The sequence below is a fragment of the Schistocerca piceifrons genome, chromosome 3, assembly GCF_021461385.2.
Source record: "Schistocerca piceifrons isolate TAMUIC-IGC-003096 chromosome 3, iqSchPice1.1, whole genome shotgun sequence".
NCBI lineage: Eukaryota > Metazoa > Arthropoda > Insecta > Orthoptera > Acrididae > Schistocerca > Schistocerca piceifrons.
The window spans coordinates 915905459-915926023 of record NC_060140.1 but is presented as its reverse complement, the minus strand read 5'-3'; the positions used below and the strand labels follow the sequence as shown (position 1 = coordinate 915926023).

General features: G+C 42.6%; 2 protein-coding genes across 2 annotated transcripts; both read left to right on the top strand.

Annotated features, from left to right (window-relative positions):
• The first annotated feature begins 1703 nt into the window (after window positions 1–1703).
• Window positions 1704–2138, top strand: LOC124789210 (cuticle protein 38-like). Its single transcript, XM_047256504.1, has one exon. It carries the CDS (start codon window positions 1704–1706, stop codon window positions 2136–2138), a length of 435 nt encoding a protein of 144 aa, XP_047112460.1.
• A 13024-nt stretch (window positions 2139–15162) lies between these two features.
• LOC124789796 (cuticle protein 16.5-like) lies at window positions 15163–17674 on the top strand. Its single transcript, XM_047257273.1, has 2 exons — window positions 15163–15231; window positions 17117–17674. The coding sequence occupies exons 1-2, from the start codon at window positions 15220–15222 to the stop codon at window positions 17543–17545; spliced, it is 441 nt and encodes a 146-aa protein (XP_047113229.1). The 5' UTR covers window positions 15163–15219; the 3' UTR covers window positions 17546–17674.
• Window positions 17675–20565: the final 2891 nt, after the last annotated feature.

Sequence of the window (20565 nt, the reverse complement as noted above, 5' to 3'; positions counted from 1 at the left end):
TAGGCTGGAGACCTGAATGATTTCCACAATAAAAGTCTGTATTTTCGAAACATTCACGGATTGAATGGAAGAGGTGGTGTTGTACTGTTATGACTTGTACAGCTTGCACTGGTTGTTGGAGCTGACAAAGAGAGGAGACAGTAACAAAGGAAGGGAATCGTTACTGCGTCGTAATATGGAGCTCTATGCGATTTACATCCGTCTAGTTTCAAATCACAGAACCCTTGAACGGCAGTCTACTTATATTATATCTCTGAAAATCCAGAACAACAAAAATAAGGTTAACCAAACGGAAACAGAAAGAAATGCACCGTTGCTGTAATTTATCAGGTTTGTTATGTTTCTCGTGAAACTGCGTAACTAATTTGACGGGCACCATCACAGAACAGACGACTTAAAAGTTATATGTTGTAGAGCAGTTGCTGTACATGCGAAAACTGTAAAATGATCCTATTAGGATAGCAACAGAGGCTAACTGAAAGACGATATGGAGCTTATACATGTGCAGTACCACGCATTTATCAGGAAGAGGAGGGTGAAGAATAAGGAGGTGGGACGTATGACAAGTTAGTGAGGTATAGGAGTTGAGTACAAAACTTCATGAAAGAAACAGCTCATATCTATGACGTATTAATTCAGCATATCATGTTTCTAGGCTGCTTGTTGTCAATTGGTACGTTTTTCACAAAGGAAATGGTTCTGAGCACTATGGGACTCAACTGCTGAGGTCATAAGTCCCCTAGAACTTAGAACTACTTAAACCTAACTAACCTAAGGACAACACACACATCCATACCCGAGGCAGGATTCGAACCTGCGACCGTAGCGGTCGCGCGGTTCCTGACTGAAGCGCCAGAACCGCTCGGCCACCAGCGGCCAGCATGTTTTTCACAAAGGTTGTGAGTAAAGGTGATAAAGAGATCCATCATGTACTTAGCAACAAATATTCACAGCAGTTTTATCAGATTTGTGATGCTTAATCTTCTTTAGTTATGAGCCATACCTGTGATACAAAATCTGCAAATAACACTTAAAAGCAGTGTCTTGTTTGCAGATAATTTACGATTACCCAAAGCATGAGGGACATCACTCATTCGGTCTAGTTACAGCAATTTTCTCACGCACAAAGCATCAGTATTACACCAGTTACAACATTAGTAACCGATCACTACAGTTACAGCCCTTTTCTCACTACTTAACAGAATGTTAATCATCTCAAAATAAGAAAACCGGCATGCCACATAAAAGCTCTCTCCCCACATTAATAAGTTGGGACAAAAGGTTGTCATTAGTTCCTGATGTTCAGATCTGTGTGAAATCCTATGGTACTTAACTGCTAAGGTCATCAGTCCCTAAGCTTACGCACTACTTAAGGTAAATTATCCTAGGGACAAAAATACACACCCATGCCCGAGGGAGGACTCGAACCACCGCCAGGACGAGTCGCACAGTCAATGACTGCAGCGCCTGAGACCGCTCGGCTAATCCCGTGCGATGGGAATTATTTTATTCCTGTGTAAAAGCAAGACAGCATACGCACACAAACCTTCGGGTCTTAGACTATTAGGGAATGCATGAGTTTTATTTACGAGTAGGGATTAACTGTTGATTTAAATGTCGCGAAGAACGACAATAACTCGCAGATTTTGTGTTCTGCAGCAATAATCTTTCTCTTTCAGATCGTCCTGAGTGCTGTCGTGGCCATGGCCCTGGCCAAGCCCGGCTTCCTGGGGGCGGGCGTCGCCGCCCCCGCCTACGCCGCGGGCCTCGCTGCCGCCGTGCAGCCCGCCCCTGTCCTGGTGGGCGGCATCCACCCCGGCCTCGCCGCCTACGGCCCGGCCAACATCGTCGTCGGGCCTGGCGGCTACAACCTGGACACCCCTGACGTGGCTGCCGCCAGGGCCGCCCACCTGACGGCCGTCGCCCAGACCCGGGCCAGAGACGCCGCCATCAACGGCGCCGCCCTCGCCGCCGCCTCCGCCATAGCCTACGGCGCCTACGCCGCCCCCGCTGTCGTCGCCACCCCCGCTGTGGCTGCCGTCGCCCCTGCCTACGCTGCCCCCGTGGCTGTCGCCGCCCCGGGCCTGCTGGCCGGTCCTGGGGCTCTCGCTGCTCTCAAGGCCGCCTACCACGGCTAACAAGGCGGAGCAGTGAGACATGGTCCACCTGATCCCACTATTTTCATACCTCACATCCTGTCACTTCTTGTACAAAAATGTGAAGAGCAGTAAATTATTTTTTGCACAAAAACGTTTTCTTCATTTTTACAATTCCTTTAGATCCATACTATGAACAACCCATTTTTCCATAATAAGGCTTCCTAGAGTTTCCCGTTTTTCTGACGAAAATATCTCTCTTGTATGAATATCTTGTATGTTGCTTGCTGCAGAGCTTGTAAGTATGCTGTTTTCTAAGAGACATATAGTAGTACACGAAAAGCTTCAAGTAAAATATTTAATTGCTACACGACTCTCTTGGTACAGCACACTGTCAGTGGCAACTGATCTGACAGAGAAAGAAACACATGCATTGTTGTTGTTGTGGTCTTCAGTCCTGAGACTGGTTTGATGCAGCTCTCCATGCTACTCTATCCTGTGCAAGCTTCTTCATCACCCAGTACCTACTGCAGCCTACATTCTTCTGAATCTGCTTAGTGTATTCATCTCTTGGTCTCCCTCTACGATTTTTACTCTCCACGCTGCCCTCCAATACTAAATTGGTGATCCCTCGATGTCTCAGAACATGTCCTACCAACCGATCCCTTCTTCTAGTCAAGTTGTGCCACAAGCTTCTCTTCTCCCCAATTCTATTCAGTACCTCGTCATTAGTTATGTGATCTACCCGTCTAATCTTCAGCATTCTTCTGTAGCACCACATTTCGAAAGCTTCTATTCTCTTCTAGTCCAAACCATTTATCGTCACGTTTCACTTCCATACGTGGCTACACTCCACACAAATGCTTTGAGAAACGACTTCCTGACACTTAAATCTATACTCAATGTTAACAAATTTTTGTTCTTCAGAAATGCTTTCCTTGCCATTGCCAGTCTACATTTTATATCCTCTCTTCTCCTCCAACTACATACCCGCCGACTCAGAGTTGAAATATTAAACGTTTTGGCTGGTTTCGTGGTCTAGGGGCTCGGAAACGTAGTTGCCGCATTACAGGCCAAATACTCCTGAGTTTACAGTATACAATAAGAATACATACATCAATCGAAAGGTCAAAGGTTTCTATCACTAGGCAATTGCAAATGATGAAACTAACACATAAATTAGGCAATGAAGGACAGCAATTATACAAAATCAGCAGGTACTATCCTAACGACTTTAAATGATGAGTAAGATAGTAGAAGTACTTTTGAGAATGCAGTATATTTCTGCAAAACACTTATTGATGTCGCTGGTCCAGGAATTAAATAAAATATAAGTTGAATAATAGGGAAACAATAGATTCCTACTGCACGTAATTAGAAATGAACAACAACATAGCTCGCGAGATATTCTCTTCTAAACGCACACTACGTCTTCACTGTAGAAGCCACGGAAATTTCACAAGTGTACAAGTGGGCACTCCGAAGTACTTCTACCTCTCTCGACCACGTGCAAACCGCTCCACTCTCCAAGTCCTTCCGTCGAATCCGCGTCCGTCGAGCCGTCGCATCCAGCACTTCCCGTGTCCTGTCCCGTCCTGTCCAGAACTCTTCACCCGAACTCGCTTCCATCCAGTCTCCCCATTCACGAGCGCTGTGATTGGCTAGAGCGCTCGCTCCGTCTTCATGCCAACGCACCCACACAAACATAATAAAACACATTCGAAGTACAGGAATTTACATTTAAATAACTTGAAATTATGTAAATATTTCGACGGCTGGACCATAATCACGCTTTAACACACATTATTAAATACATAAACAAATTAAATAATCATATATCAAAAGAATAGCAACAAAATATAGGCCAGTAGCCTAATGTCTATGTGCTTTCTAAAACACAGACAGGATGCTTAAGTACGTATCACCTGTCAGAGTCATATCTAGACATATCAGGGGTCTCTTGTCAGTCCAACTCCACACACCCCACACCATTACAGATCCTCCACCAATAGTCCTCCACTGACATGTAAGGTCGATGGATTCATGAAGTTGTCTCCGTACCCGTACACGTCCATCCGCTCTATACAATCCGAAGCGAGACTCATCCCACCAGTCATCAACAATCCAACGTCGATGTTGACGGGCCCAGGCGAGGCATAAGGTTTGATGTCGTGCAGTCATCAAGGGTACTCGAGTTGACCTCCGAAAGCCCATATAGACGATGTATCGTTGAATGATTCGCACGCTGACACTTGTTGATGTCCCAGCATTGAAATCAGCAGCAATTTCCGTAAAGGTTGCTCTTCAGTCACACTAAACGATTGTCTTCAGTCGTCGTTGGTATAATTCTTGCAGGATCTTTTTCCAGCGGCAGCGATGTCGGAGATCCGCTGTTTTCCCGGATTCCTGATATTCACAGTACACTCGTAAAATGGTCGTAAGGGAAAATTCTCTCTCCATCGTTACCTCGGAGATACTGTGAGCTATTGCTCGTGCGCCGATTATAATACCACGTCAAACTCAGTCAAGTCTCGATAACATGCCGTTGCAGCAGCAGTAACCGGTCTAAGAACTGCGCCAGACACTTCTTTTCTTATATAGGGGATGCCGACCGCAGCGCCGTATTCTGCCTGGTTACATATCTCTGCATTTGAATATGCACGACTGTACCGGTTTCTTTGGCGCTTCAGTGTAGTTAATAACCATTTGAGACTAAGGAGAAACATAAGTACATACGTCCTTTTTGTGACACTTTTCGTGCGTATCATATGAATTGTGCATTGATACACGTCCATAAAAACCGAAGGCTTGGAAGTGGTGGCATCTCTTGCATCCTTCAATGATACAGAAAGCCTTAACTCAGGTGCACCGCACCGTAGCAGTACCTGTTGAGAACGCTGAAAAGTTGCAGTAGCCGTTTTAGTAGGTGTATGGGCAACAGCCATCATGGTTAGCTGATGTGACATTGAAAACATGGACTTGATTTATCCCTACCGTAGACAACTAAACCAAGGAGACACTACATTCGTTGTCTAATCCAAGGGCACCCATTTCATTTCCCATTCATAATCATGAGGACTTTTTCTTGGGTGAAATGTCCGTGGATGAAATTGTCTCCATTCCGATCTCTGGGCTGGTACTATTCGAGAAGATGTTACTAAAAGTATAAAAGCAAATTTGGCATTCTATGGGTTACAGAACCATGTATCTTGCCATTGGTGGGGAGGCTTGCGTGCCTCAACCATACAGATAGCCGTACCATAGGTGCAACCACAACGGAGCGGTATGTGTTGAGAGGCCAGACAAACGTCTGGTTCCTGAAGAGGGGCAGCAGACTTTCCAGTAGTTGCAGCGGCAACAGTCTGGATTATTGACTGATCTGGCCTTGTAACACAAACCAAAATGGCCTTGGTGTTCTGGTACTGCGAACAGCTGAAAGCAAGGGAAAACTACAGCTGTAATTTATCGCGAGGGCATGCAGCTTTACTGTATGATTAAATGATGATGGCGTCCTCTTGGGTAAAATATTCTGGAGGTAAAATAGTCCCCCATTCGGATCTTCGGGCAGGGACTACTCAAGAGGACGTTGTTATCAGGAGAAGGAAAACTGGCGTTCTACGGATCGGAGCGTGGAATGTCAGATCCCTTAATCGGACAGGTAGGTTGGAAAATTTAAAAAGGGAAATGGATAGGTTAAAGCTAGATATAGTGGGAATTAGTGAAGTTCGGTGGCAGGAGGAACAAGACATTTGGTCAGGTGAATACAGGGCTATAAATACAAAATCAGATAGGGGTAATGCAGGAGTAGGTTTAATAATGAATAAAAAATAGGAGTACGGGTAAGCTACTACAAAGAGCATAGTGAACGCATTATTGTGGCCACGATAGATACGAATCCCACGCTTACTACAATAGTACAAGTTTATATGCTAACTAGCTCTGCAGATGACGAAGAAATTGATGAAATGTATGGTGAGATAGAAGAAATTATTCAGGTAGTGAAGGGAGACGAAAATTTAATAGTCATGGGTGGCTGGAATTCGAGAGTAGGAAAAGGGAGAGAAGGAAACATAGTAGGTGAATATGGATTGGGGCTAAGAAATGAAAGAGGAACACGGCTGGTAGAATTTTGCGCAGAGCATAACTTAATCATAGCTAATACTTGGTTTAAGAATCGTGAAAGAAGGTTGCATACTTGGAAGAACCCTGGAGATACTAGAAGATATCAGATAGATTATATAATGGTAAGACAAAGACTTAGGAACCAGGTTTTAAATTGTAAGACATTTCCAGGGGCAGATGTGGACTCTGACCACAATCTATTGCTTATGAACTATAGATTAAAACTGAAGAAACTGCAAAAAGGTGGCAACTGAAGGAGATGGGACCTGGATAAACTGAAAGAACCAGAGGTTATAAAAGTTTTCAGGGAGAGCTTAAGGGAACAATTTGACAGGAATGGGAGAAATGAATGCAGTAGAAGAAGAATGGGTAGTTTTGAGGGATGAAATAGTGAAGGCAGCAGAGGATCAAGTAGGTAAAAAGACGTGAGCTAGTAGAAGCCCTTGGGTAACAGAAGAAATATTGAATTTAATTGATGAAAGGAGAAAATAAAAAACGCAGTAAATGAAGCAGGAAAAACACAAACGTCTCAAGAATGATATCGAGAGGAAGTGCAAAATGGCTAAGCAGGGATGGCTCGAGGACAAATGTAAGGATGTAGAGTCTTATCTCATTAGGGGTATGATAGATACTGCGTATAGTAAAATTAAAGAGACCTTTGGAGAAACGAGAACCACTTGTATGAATATCAAGAGCTCAGATGGAAACCCAGTTCTAAGCAAAGAAGGGAAAGCAGAAAGATGGAAGGAGAACATAGAGGGTCTATACAAGGCGATGTACTTGAGGACAATATTATGGAACTGGAAGAGTATGAAGATGAAGATGAAATGGGAGATATGATACTGCGTGAAGAGTTTGACAGAGCACTGAAAGACCTGAGTCGAAACAAGGCCCCCGGAGTAGACAACATTCCCTTAGAACTACTGACGGCCTTGGGAGAGCCAGTCCTGACAAAACTCTACCAGCTGGTCAGCAAGATGTATGAGACAGGCGAAATACCCTCAGACTTCAAGAAGAATATAATAATTCCAATCCCAAAGAAAGCAGGTGTTGACAGATGTGAAAATTACCAAACTATCAGTTTAATAAGTCACAGCTGCAAATTACTAACGCGAATTCTTTACAGACGAATGGAAAAACTGATAGTAGCCGACCTCGGGGAAGATCAGTTTGGATTCCGTAGAAATGTTGGAACACGTGAGGCAATACTGACCCTACGACTTATCTTAGAAGAAAGATTAAGAAAAGGCAAACCTACGTTTCTAGCATTTGTAGACTTAGAGAAAGCTTTTGACAATGTTGATTGGAATACTCTCTTTCAAATTCTGAAGGTGGCAGGGGTAAAATACAGAGAGCGAAAGGCTATTTACAATTTGTACAGAAAACAGATAGCTGTTATAACAGTCGAGGGGTATGAAAAGGAAGCAGTGGTTGGAAAGGGAGTGAGACAGGGTAGTAGCCTATCCCCAATGTTATTCAATCTGTATATTGCGCAAGCAATAAAGGAAACAAAAGAAAAGTTCGGAGTCGGTATTAAAATCCATGAAGAAGAAATAAACACCTTGAGGTTCGCCGATGACATTGTAATGCTGCCAGAGACATCAAAGGACTTGGAAGAGCAGTTGAACGGAATGGGCAGTGTCTTGAAAGGAGTGTATAAGATGAACGTCAACAAAAGCTAAATGAGGATAAGGGAATGTAGTCGAGTTAAGTCGGGTGATGTTGAGGGAATTAGATTAGGAAATGAGACGCTTAAAGTAGTAAAGGAGTTTTGCTATTTGGGGAGCAAAATAACTGATGATGGTCGAAGTAGAGAGGATATAAAATATAGACTGGCAATGGCAACGAAAGCGTTTATGAAGAGGAGAATTTGTTAACATCGAGTACAGATTTAAATGTCAGGAAGTCGTTTCTGAAAGTATTTGTTTGGAGTGTAGCCATGTATGGAAGTGAAACGTGGACGATAAATACTTTGGACAAGATGAGAATAGAAGCTTTCGAATTGTGCTGTTACAGAAGAATGCTGAAGATTAGATGGGTAGATCACATAACTAATGAGGAGGTATTGAATAGAATTGGGGAGAAGAGGAACTTGTGGCACAACTTGACTAGAAGAAGGGATCGGTTGGTAGGACATGTTCTGAGAGATTGAGGTATCACCAATTTAGGATTGGAAGGCAGCGAGGAGGGTAAAAATCGTTGAGGGAGACCAAGAGTTGAATTCGCTAAGCAGATTCAGAAGGATGTAGGCTGCAGTAGGTACTGGGAGATGAAGAAGCTTGCACAGGATAGAGTAGCATGGAGAGCTGCATCAAACCAGTCTCAGGACTGAAGACCACAACAACAACAACGGGTTACAGCCGAAGGCACTCAGAAACTTTATTAACCCATCGTACAAAGTACAACCGATATGCTACAGTGTCGCACCCATTTGAAATAGATACTAAACTGGGTGAGATGTTAACTTTACTATATTTCAGTTTCTGTCCGAAACCGCGCTGCTACTACGGTCGCAGGTTGGAATCCTGCCTCGGGCGTGGACGTGAGTGATGTCTTTAGGATAGTTAGGTTTAAGTAGTTCTACGTCTAGGGGACTGATGACCTCAAATGTTAAGTCCCATAGTGATTAGAGACATTTTTAACTACATTTAAGTGAAAATGGATCTCTGAAGTAGGCAGAGATCTATGCACTAGTGCTAACGATGGTGTTTTAAGAACAACTCTTGCAATTATTAGTCTGTTTCGCAACGGGGATACTACAGTTTATATTTCACTTATTCGTGAATAGGTGTTCAAATTACCTGCAAGAAATGAGAGCATCCAATTCTGCACGAGGAGAAGGATGGAAGAACGAGGAAGACAGTTCGAACACGTGAACGAAAATCTTAGGCGACTTTATTACGGTACCATCCTTGGATACTTTGACTGGTTTCCTTTCAGTAAGATAAAAGTGCTGGTTCCGAACGATCCCCAAATGGTTGAACGGTGCAATTAAGCCATGAGCATTCTTTCCTTAACTCTAAACTCTTTGACTCAGAACCCTACTGAAGGTTGCGGGTCGACACAGAGATAGTCGTGTTCATTATATGAATCATCCTCCAAACGTGCAGCAATCTACGTGGGGAACACTGCAAACGCCAGGATCAAAATAATCATGAAGACTACTCTCGATACCAGCTGATGGTCAACGGGCGGTGTCGATAAATGACGCGGCCTTATATTCGTCTTTTCTGAGTCGCATTTCAGTGCTGTATCATCGATCATGTGTGGCTCAAGTGTCACATAAACTTCTGATTCAACGAACGCTCATCACCCCACGCTGCAGGCTTACACTGATGAGGCAACATCATGGGACACCTCCTAACATAGTGTCGGACCTCCTATTGCCCGACGTAGTCGTGCATTTCGACATGTCATGGACTCAAAAAGTCGTTGAAAGTCCCCTCAGAAATATTGAGCAATGCTGCCTCTGTAACAGCCCAGTAATGCAAAAGCGCTACCATTGCAGGATTTTGTGCATTAACTGACCTCTCGACTTTGTCCTGCAAATGTTCGACAAGATTCACGTCGGGCCATCCGAATTCACTCGAATTACCTAGAATGTTCTTCAAAACACTCACGAACAATTGAGACCCAGTGGAATGGCGTACTGTCATCCAAAAAAATTCTATTGTCGTTTGGCAATATCACGTCCATGAACCGCTGCAAATGGTCACAAAGTATCAGAACATCCAGAGGACCCATTCAAAGTAAACACATCCCATACCATTGTGCAGCCACTACCAACTTACAGAGTGCCTTGTTGACAGCTTGGGTGCATGACTTCGTGAAGTTTGCACCACACTCGAACTTTGCCATCACAGGCCACGGTTTTCCAGCCGTCATGGGTCCAACCGATACGGGCCCAAGAGATGCGTTGAAGGCGATGTCATGCTGTTAGCAAAAGAACTCGTGTTGTTCGTCTGCTACCATTGGCCATTAGTGCCAATTTTTGCCGCCCTGTGCTAGCGGATACGTTTGTCGTACTACCCACATTTACTTCTGTGGTTATTTCACGTAGAGTTGCTCTCACACAAAACGATGGTAAATATGTTCAAGGGATTGGAAAATAGCGGAACAGAAACGGAAGATTAGAGCGGTTCAGGCTGAACTGGATAGTGCTAGGGAGGAGCAGATAAGGTTAGGGGGGGGGAGGGTGAAGACAGGTTGCAAGTGGTGTCAAGGAACGAAACAGAACTCTATGCAAACGCTGCTGCTCTAGGTATTTAGGCGAAGGCCATCGGCCACTGCATTGTCTGTGGCGAGGTGAAATGTGCTATTTTCGCACACTGTTGACACTGTGGAAGGTGGGATATTGAATTTACCAACTATTTGCGAAATAGAATGTCCCATTCATCTGGCTCAAATTAGCATTCGGTTTTCAAAGTCTTAATTTCCGTCATGCGACCGTCGGAAACCTTTTGGGCGTGAAATCAGCTGAGTAGAAGTGACAGCTCCGCCAATGCATTGCCATTTTAGACACTGTGAACACGATATTACTGCCATCTGTACGTGTACGTATCCCTGTTCCCTGACTTTCATCCCTGAGGGTAAAACTTTAAACTCTAGTGTGACATTCCTTACTTAGGACTATCCTTTCAACAATGATGATTATTGTGGGAATTACACGTCATTTCGTGAATTTGTGCATTTGTTTATGAATTTAGATTCTACAGTAACGACTTTAAGCATGATGTTCTTGTTTGTGAGGGAAACACAATTAGTTATAGTCTGAACAATTGACCCTAGCGAAACTGCTACAACAAAAAGCCTTGTCTGGCTTTTTTATCTTATTTTTGGGTATAGAATCCTGAGTCCGGACCTTTTATTTCGCATTTCATTACACGTGATAAACACACCCAGAACATTACATACTCTCACACAAAACGATGGTAAATATGTTCAAGGGATTGGAAAATAGCGGAACAGAAATGGGAGATTAGAGCGCTTCAGGCTGAACTGGATAGTGCTACGGAGGAGCAGATAAGGTTAGGAAGGGGGGGGGGGAGGGTGAAGACAGGTTGCACGTGGTGGCAAGGAATAGGGTCACAGAAAGAGAACAGTATCTGACAGTTTTATCATTGGTACAAAGAATAGATACCTCAGTCAGCTAAGGACGAGGCTCAAGTGTAGTCATCACTCAGCAGTCTTTCACTAGGAAACAAAGTGTTGCAAAAAAAGTGGAAAGTAGGAGGAAAGTTCTGTTGTTAGGTAGTAGCCATTGAAGAGGTGTGGGCCAGATCTTGCAGGAAAAATTAGGTGACAGGTGCCAGGTCACAAGTATTTTCAAGCCCAGTGCACGTCTTAGCCAAGGGATAGAGAATGTAGGATCATTGTGCAAGGTTTTTACAAAGCAGGATCATGTTGTGGTGGTGGGTGGAGTGGGAAACTGTATTGATAGGGATCAGGGCTGCAATATTGAGTGTGACTTGGTAAAAATAGCATCTGCAACGAGCCATAAAAATGTTGGCTTGGTTCCTGCTTTCATGCGATACGATGGCCCCAATTGAACAACTCTGTCAGGACAGTCAATATGGAGCTAGATCAGCTGCTTCGGGTGGCTGCTTTGTCAGGCATAGGTTTGGTTCCTGTTGATGGTATTGGTAGGTGGGATTTCACAAGACATGGCCTCCATCTCAATAGGAAAGGGAAGGGTAAACTGGCTGGGATGATAGAAAAATCTTTAAGGGGGGGGGGGGAAGTACTTTTTTTGGCTAAGATCTGTGTCCAATCATCCTACAATGATTGAAATTAAGCTTAATGAGAAGTTCAGACAGGCAGATACTAGAGATGTGAAAATATCTCAGGATTGTCGTAACAGTACAGTGAAAAATAATTTTAGTGTATCATAATTTTCACGTAAAAGGATAGTGAAAAATGGTGTTAATATATTGCATCAGAATATTAGAGGATTAAAAAACAAAGTAGATGAGTTTCTTGTTTGCTTAGAAGATTTAGGAACTGAGGGTGGGATAGATGCATGTCTGAACATCATGTAGTCACAGGTATGGAATTGGTAAATGTAGATGGATATAAGCTTTCAGCACATGTAAGCAGAGACACTCTGGAGAGAGGAGGAGTTGCATATATGTTAAAATCAGTCGTAATGTGAAAAATGTGGAAACTAAAAATTTTTGCATAGAGCATCGTATAGAAGCATGTGCATGCGAACTTTAACTAAATAATGGCACTTTTATAATTGTAACCATGTATGTCTCCATTGGAAAATTGTCAACTATTTTTGAAAAACCTGCGCTCTTCGTTGTACTATCTGCCACACAGAGCAAAGCAAATTATTGTTTGTGGGGATTTCAAAGCAGGTTTTCTGAAAGAGTCTGATAGAAAGCTTGACCTTGAAGTATTACTTGGTTCTTTCAATTTGACACCAGTTAGTGATTATCCTACTTGGGTGGTACAGGAAAGCAGCACACTGATAGATAATGTTTTCATAGACCAAGATAAATTTAATCAAATAAAAACTTTTCCCATTAAGAATGGTCTGTCTAATCATGATGCACAGCTAGTTACATTACATGATATAGCTCCATATAGTAATGCAAAACAATCCTCCAAAATAGTGTGTTCAATTAACGATCTAACTATTCAAAATTTTAGGGAAAGCTTGCAACAGTTAGACTCGGTTATGTTCCACAGAACTGAGTTGGTAGATAAAAGCTGTTACCAGATCATGAGAGAAAATGAGAGAAGTGCAGAAACAACAGATGCAGGAAATAGAAACTGTTAGCATAAAGATAGATGAGTCAAAGAAGGAGGCAGGTAAAAGAATAGACCTTACATTTTAATAAGTTAAAATTAAAATGTTTATAAACGAAAACGATTCAGAAAGTATTAGAAACTGAGAGACAGAATACTTGGACGAAAACATTGACAAACAAGCTGCTGAGAATGAACAAGAGAAAGGTGAAGTAGAGAGTGGCTATGATCAGATTTTCCAGGAATGTAGTAGGAGGAATGAGGAAGACGTAGAAAGAATCAGAGAGACCATTTCTGGAAACAAGAACAGGAGAGGGTTGGGGACAAAAATATTTTGGTATCTTCAGTAACACAGGTACAGAAAGGCAATAACACTGACAACATAGCTCTTGATCTCAGTGCGGAAGTAAATTCAGATTCTGTTGTAAATACTGTCAGGAGTCAAGTTACATGTAACTGCTCAGAAAACAATAAGTTTACAAGAGTTTTTGTTAGCTTAAAAGTGGCATATGTGCCAGAGAGGTACAAATATTTTAAGGAACTTACCACACAATTATTCAATGTGTACTGGTTCGACGATAGATAGAGAGTGATGTAATGAAAGTTTGTTGGACATATCCAAATTGTGATTGGAGGTCTAAGTGAAGTGTAAATGAATGTGGTGAGGATATGGTTAGCAAATCATGAAAGTCAGACATCATATGAAAAAAAAGTAATATTATTTAAGTATTGGTAGAGAATTTGCACTATCAGCAGAGATGTATGTTGATAGAGGGGACTATGGGATATCTTGAACAGAGGGATGGATACTGGTAAACGGTAACCTAACCATTGTCTGGAGGGAACTAAATACTGTGATAAACACCGTGAATTGTGATACCCAGGCGTTATGGTAGAGAAGTGATCATTTGTGAGAAAGGAAACCCCAGGGGGTTCACTACCCTTTAGTGAATATGTGCAGTAGCGTGCATAGGGCCCCAATCTGTTGCAGTGCTGTTTCCTTCTTTGGTTTTCTTCATTGCTTCCTACTCTTCTCCTATTCTTTGTATCTGTCAAAACAGACTATCCAGAATAAGGATCAATAACATGTAATCGGATGTAAAAACATTCCACAAAAGAGACATAATTCATGGAGGTGATGATGAATGGATAAATTAATGATAGACGAAAACAACAAGGATAAGCTAAATGTTTGTGAACAGCTTCATGTAGAAAATTTGGGAGTACTGATAAAATTCAAGGCTGGTATAGTTGTGTGGCAATCTTTATACAGTTAAATGTGGTTTGGGCTTTATAATTTCAACAGGAAGAATGGGATATCCCTGCAGCGGAACCCTAACACACGTGACTATCCGGACAGGTCACTTGAACCACAAAGCTCATTGGTATTTTGCTATACTAGCTGCTGTTTTTTTATTCATAGTGCCGTCGAAGTAGTATTTATGTTACTTGATTCGTTTTATATCCAAGAAATATTTTCGTATTCAATTATTCATATGGTTTTAGTTACTGTAAATCGAATAAGTTTTTCCTAATGTAGGAAATTCTCGTAATAAAAACTGCATGTTTTGTTTAATCTTCAGAAGATCACCAATAAAAGTGCGTTACACTTGCCATGTTGCTAACGACGTCTTTAGCATTTTCAATACGTACTTGGTCAATACCATCATCTTGTCTCGAAATTTCCCTTTTATCCAGCGTGCTCCTTCATCTGGTAAAGGTCTTCGCTAGACTTCTTCCCTCACCCGTTTATTTAGTTCTTCATCATTGGCACAGCGGTCATATTTTCAGGGAATGCTCAGAGTGTGAAACAGAACCCTACGATCGCGCAGCGTCTCAGCTCGTCCTGTACAATAATTGAAACTACTAGCAGTTGAATACTGGCCGAAAGTGCTGCACCAAGTGCTTGAATCATTATTAAGGACTGGTATCAAAAATAAGTCAGACGCTTGGGGTTCCATGGTATATTTTTGAGCCTCTCATGTGTAGTGAATAAGGGTATAAACGTGTGTACGGTATATGAAGCTGTCTGGCACACCAGGAATGCGATAACGCAACTACCGGCTTGGGCGTCATTCAGTGGTTATGGCCGAGAAGCGGAAGGTCGGCTGCACTACTTTCACGAACCTCTGCCGCCGACCTCCTGGGTATATATACGGGTCATCTGCAGACGCCGGCACAGTCCAGCAGGAGCAGCAGCAGCATCAGCAACAGCAGCAGACGCAGTCTAGAAACCTCTACCACCAACATGAAGTGCCTGGTGAGTGCGGTACACCGTGGTGTATTGTAACAGTGGAGTTTCTTGGACTGCGTTGAGGAATGCGCTAACGACCTGCATGACTCTCACAAATAAATTCACATTTTCGAAACAGTCTCGGTTTTAGCGGATCAGGTAGTCTTCTACAGTAATAAGCTGTACAGCTGCACTGGATCATGTAGATGACTTATAGAAGAGACCGTTGACAGCGGAATAGAATCGATACTGCGTCCCAGAACATGACTCTATATGAGTTAAACCCAACGTTTCAACATGACAGTACCTTTGGACGGCTGTTCATTTATTGTTCATCTCTATAAAGCCAGAACGACGAAGATAAGACTATCCAAAAGGAAAGAGAAACAGTTGCAATGTTATTGTAAATAACAAAGCATCGTTATATTACTGATGCAACGGGGCACTTTTTTGACGGAGACCTTCATAGAAAAAACTATTTAAAAATTTTGTGTTATCAGAGTAGTTGCTGTACCTACAGAGACAGTGATATCCTGCAAAATGGTCCTACTAGAACAGCATTTGTCATTAAATGCAAGAATACAGTTTTTTGAGATAACGTCATACTTGCAAGTACCTCAAGTACCTTGTAGCAGGGATGCTGAAGGATACCCAGTACTATGAATTTTTCAGAAAGTAGGAGGGTGAAGAATAAGAAAGTGGAATATATGATAAATTAATGAGGTAGAGCAGATCAGGATAAAACTCCACAAAAGAAAGAGATCATACCTAGGATCTGTAACAATTCAAGCCGGCCATAGTGGCCGAGCGGTTCTAGGCGCTACAGTCTGGAACAGCGCGACCGCTACGGTCGCAGGTTCGTATCCTGCCTTGGGCATGGATGTGTGTGATGTTCGTAGGTTAGTAAGGTTTAAATAGTTCTGCGTTCTAGGGGACTGCTGACCTCAGAAGTTAAGTCCCATAGTGCTCAGAGCTATTTGAACTATTTTTTGTAAGAATTCAGCACATAAAATATCAAGTCTTCTTCTTTAGAGTTTGTACTTATCTTACAAAAGCTTGTGACCAAAGGTAATATAGATATCGATAGAGTAAATAGATCAATGTTGTACATAGGTACCGCAAGTTTATTAAATTTGCTTACTCTCTTTTTATAGTGTGCTATTCCTGTGATGTAAAATTTGCAAATAACACTTATTAGCTGTGTACTGTGCAGAAAACGTTTACGATTACAAAAGCATGGAAATGAGCGTACGGTATTGTGGGCCTGGAGTCCCCCACTCGGGAAAGTTCAGCCACCGAGGGCTAGTACTTACGGCATTCGACGCCACATTGGGCGACTTGTGCGTCGGATATTGGGATGAAATGATGGTGACAACAATACAACACCCAGTCCCTGAGCGGAGAAAATCTCCTATCCCAGCCAGGAATCTAACTTTGGGCCCCTTGGCATGGCTTTCCGCCGCGCTGACCACTCAGCTAACGGGGGCGGAGACACAAAGCATGATCGAGAACACTCACCTGGGCTAATTACAGCAATTATCTTACACACATAGTAGCAGTGTTACAATAGTTATGAAAACACTACTGATCACTCACTGCAGTTATAGACCTCTTCTCAGATGCCAATACTGCACTACTTATGAGAATGTTACCACATAGCAGGATAGCAGGAATCAGCAGAGCAATCTCGGCACCGTAACAAGATAGGGCAAGCTGCTGACGTCTCCGTTTGAGAATAATTTCACCTTTTGTAAAAAGTGACAACATATAGTAACTTTATTTGGCTTTTATGCTATTAGCGAAGGTATAGTTTTTAACTTGCAAGTAGGGATAAACTGATGATTTAAATGTAAAGTAGAATGAAAATAATTGGCAGATTTTGCATTGTACAACAATAATGTTTCTATTTCAGATCGTCCTGAGTGCTGTCGTGGCCGTGGCCCTTGCCAAGCCCGGCTTCCTGGGGGCGGGCGTCGCCGCCCCCGCCTATGCCGCAGGCCTCGCTGCCGCCGTCCAGCCCGCTCCCGTCTATGTGGGCGGCATCCACCCCGGCCTCGCCGCCTACGGCCCGGCCAACATCGTCGTCGGTCCCGGCGGCTACAACCTGGACACCCCTGACGTGGCCGCCGCCAGGGGCGCCCACCTGGCCGCCGTCGCCCAGACGAGGGCCCGCGACGCCGCCATCAACGGCGCCGCCCTCGCCGCCGCCTCCGCCGCCGCCTACGGCGCCTACGCCGCTCCTGCCGTGGTGGCCGCCCCTGCCGTCGCCGCAGTCGCCCCCGCTGTCTACGGTGGTCCTGGGGCTGCCTTCCTGGCTGCCAAGGCTGCTTACCATGGTTAACCTGTCACAACGAAGGCTCTTCTCTAGGACTGCCAAAATGTGCGGTTGTTCAACGCCTTCGCCGCTCAAGAGGCTATTGTATTACTGAATGTTGTACAAATCTCTTCTAAATAAACTGTTTTTAATTAATTGCCATTATCTTGTTTTCACACACGGTTTTATACCTCATTTTCCGATCAAGTATACATGTAAAATGTAACTATGAGCTTTCAATTGAACGCCGTCTCCGTACTGGTCGTCGACCCCACTGAGGCCGCTGTCGCCGCATCTGACCTGCTGGCGGCTCCCGGCACTCTTGCTACTCTCTAGGCTGCCTACCAGGATTAACGAGGGAGATCTGTGGGAAATGGGTCAACTGATCCCACTGACTACATTGATGCGTCAGAACCTGTGACTTTCTGTGCAAATAAGTGAATAATAAAAAAAAAGTTTCCTTTTTACCATCCATTTAGAATCACACTTTAACCTAACCATTCTTTCTGCATTAAGGCTTACTAGGTTTTCTTAGTCGTCCAACGAAAATACCTTTTCAATCTGAAAACCTTGTTTATTTGGTACCCAAGTGCTTGTATGTACGGTATTTTCTGACAGACATCTTGCATTACACTAGGAGCTGCATGTAAAATGCTGAAATGCCTGACAGCTATTTTGGTAGTAATGTAAGGGTACTTAGCACGTCTATATTAAGTGACGTGCATGTCACTTATAAAATCTCAATGATGTGAAAACTGATGTCGACCCAGAGAACATAGAATGCCATGGATATTTAAACTCGAATTATAACAATGTCTATCTGAGCATCTTGGGATCCGACAATTGGACCACTTCTCGTTCACACATCGTTATGTGTTCATGTTATAGCTGTCAAACTCTAAAAGGCCACACTTCCTCCTTACAGTGATCTCAGGTCACAGATGGTTCTGGATATGATATCGGGCATAACAAGAAAAAAAAAGACTGTGGTATAGTCTCCTTGCCCAGCTAGTCATACAGTGAAGGCATGTCACACATAGTTCTGAATATGATCTCGAAGATGACAAAGAGATTTGCAATGTGTCATCACCAGTTTCATATTTTCACTCCATGGCAGTAATGCTTATTGTGACCAGAAAATATGGCCGTTTAGCGTTTGGTAGCTGCAACATTTATGCATAATCTGTGTACTTCAGAGGTGGAACGTATGTTGGATTGTACTGTGCTCAGAGAGACATGGTTATAACTAGGTTTTTAACAGCCATAAGTTTCTATGGATTCGCATCAGTTTCGACATCATAGAGATTTTATAACACACAAGCACACACACACGCACACACACACACACACACACACACACACACACACACACACACACACACACAAGCATACAAACCCATCATTTGAAATGGACGTGCGTAATATGAAACTTTATGTTTCTACTGTTATGTATACAAAACTTAATTAGGTTGTAGATGTTAATATGTATACATCTGTTCGTCCGTGCTTTGTATCAAACGCCACAGACATGCGCTGAATAACCAAATACAGATTTGGGAATTAACTATTTTTTTCTGCAGGTCATGGTGTGCAGGAAGATGTCTCTTAACTAAAACCTCTCATGGATTGGTTCTTTTATATTGACTACCTCACCTATAGGTGTCATAATTATATCTGCCACAATAAGACTGTATTTTTTCTTATTACTGTAAAATTCAAATGTTGATAATAAGGCATATGCATGAAACAAGTCTTAATCAGAAACAATTCCATTCATAGTCGAAGTATTTCTTCAAATCTATAGAGGTATATAGTATGCGAACAAAGCACAGAACGTATGTGGTAGTACATCACATTGCGATTCCTTCTATTATCATGTATGTCGGGTAGCTTAGTTAGCTTGGCCCATGAAATTCAGAATTTGTCGTGCTAACACATTTCTCGCTCTCGGAATCGCAGCAAATTTTTGAACTTAGCGGACTGTAGTCAAAATAACGTGGTGGTTCTCAAACATAAATCCTTCATATTTAGCGAGCCGCGTAATCGAAGATCTGTTAGTGCTGTTCTGTTGACTATCTGACGATTTTTCAGTAGTATACTGTTGAACAGTCATTCATACACGCACAAAAACAAGATAAAATTAATTACATTACCTTGCATAAGCCGTTTAGTGTCTAGTTGACGGCTAATTCGGTTGGTCGGTTTTCGTATAAGATACCTCTAGTGTTTCTACTAAGTTCTTACGAAACTGGAAGAATCTACGGCAGAACAGTCTGTGAAACCATTCTGAGACTTTCTTTCAAGCTCTGGCACAAGACATTGTCGGTGCACATCTTAGATTGTTTCGAAATATTGGACCATTCTAAAAACATTAAACATCAGCGCGGAAATGTTACTTTCCTTACATCATCAAAATCCAAAATCATTTATCAGCGTAGACATCATTGAGACCATGGAAACATCCGTCTACTCACTGTTTCAAACAGGTGCACAGATGACAAAATGTCAAATTGAAACATCCGCTTTGTAAAATTTATGAATTACCGTGCTTGGATACCCCTTGCGTTATTTGATTTTCAAACAGCTGAGCGGAACTGAACGTACTCAGACATTTCGCTCTTTACTTATCCTGACCAACACTAAACTGACGAACAATATTTTTAGCGCAACGCAATCTGACTTTCAATAATCCCTACAAAAGAATGGCCCTGACTAACAATAACCTATACCTTTCATGAATATTTACCTCACAAAAATTTTCGTCACTCGAACTACTGCAATACAGCGAGCGCCAATACTGCCAGCTAAATAAAAGATTCTAACTACTGAAGGCACTAACTACTGATAGGCATACTTAGCAAATGAAAGATTTTGATAAAGAACAAACAGTGTATTTGCCTTAATAGTTCACATCCAACTGCCCAACACTACAATAGGGAATATTCCAACAATGCCAACCAGCTACAGACTGCACACAGCACAGCCAGTGATTTTCATACAGAGCGCTATGTGGCGTTACCAACATAAAAAACTAAACAGCCTACTTA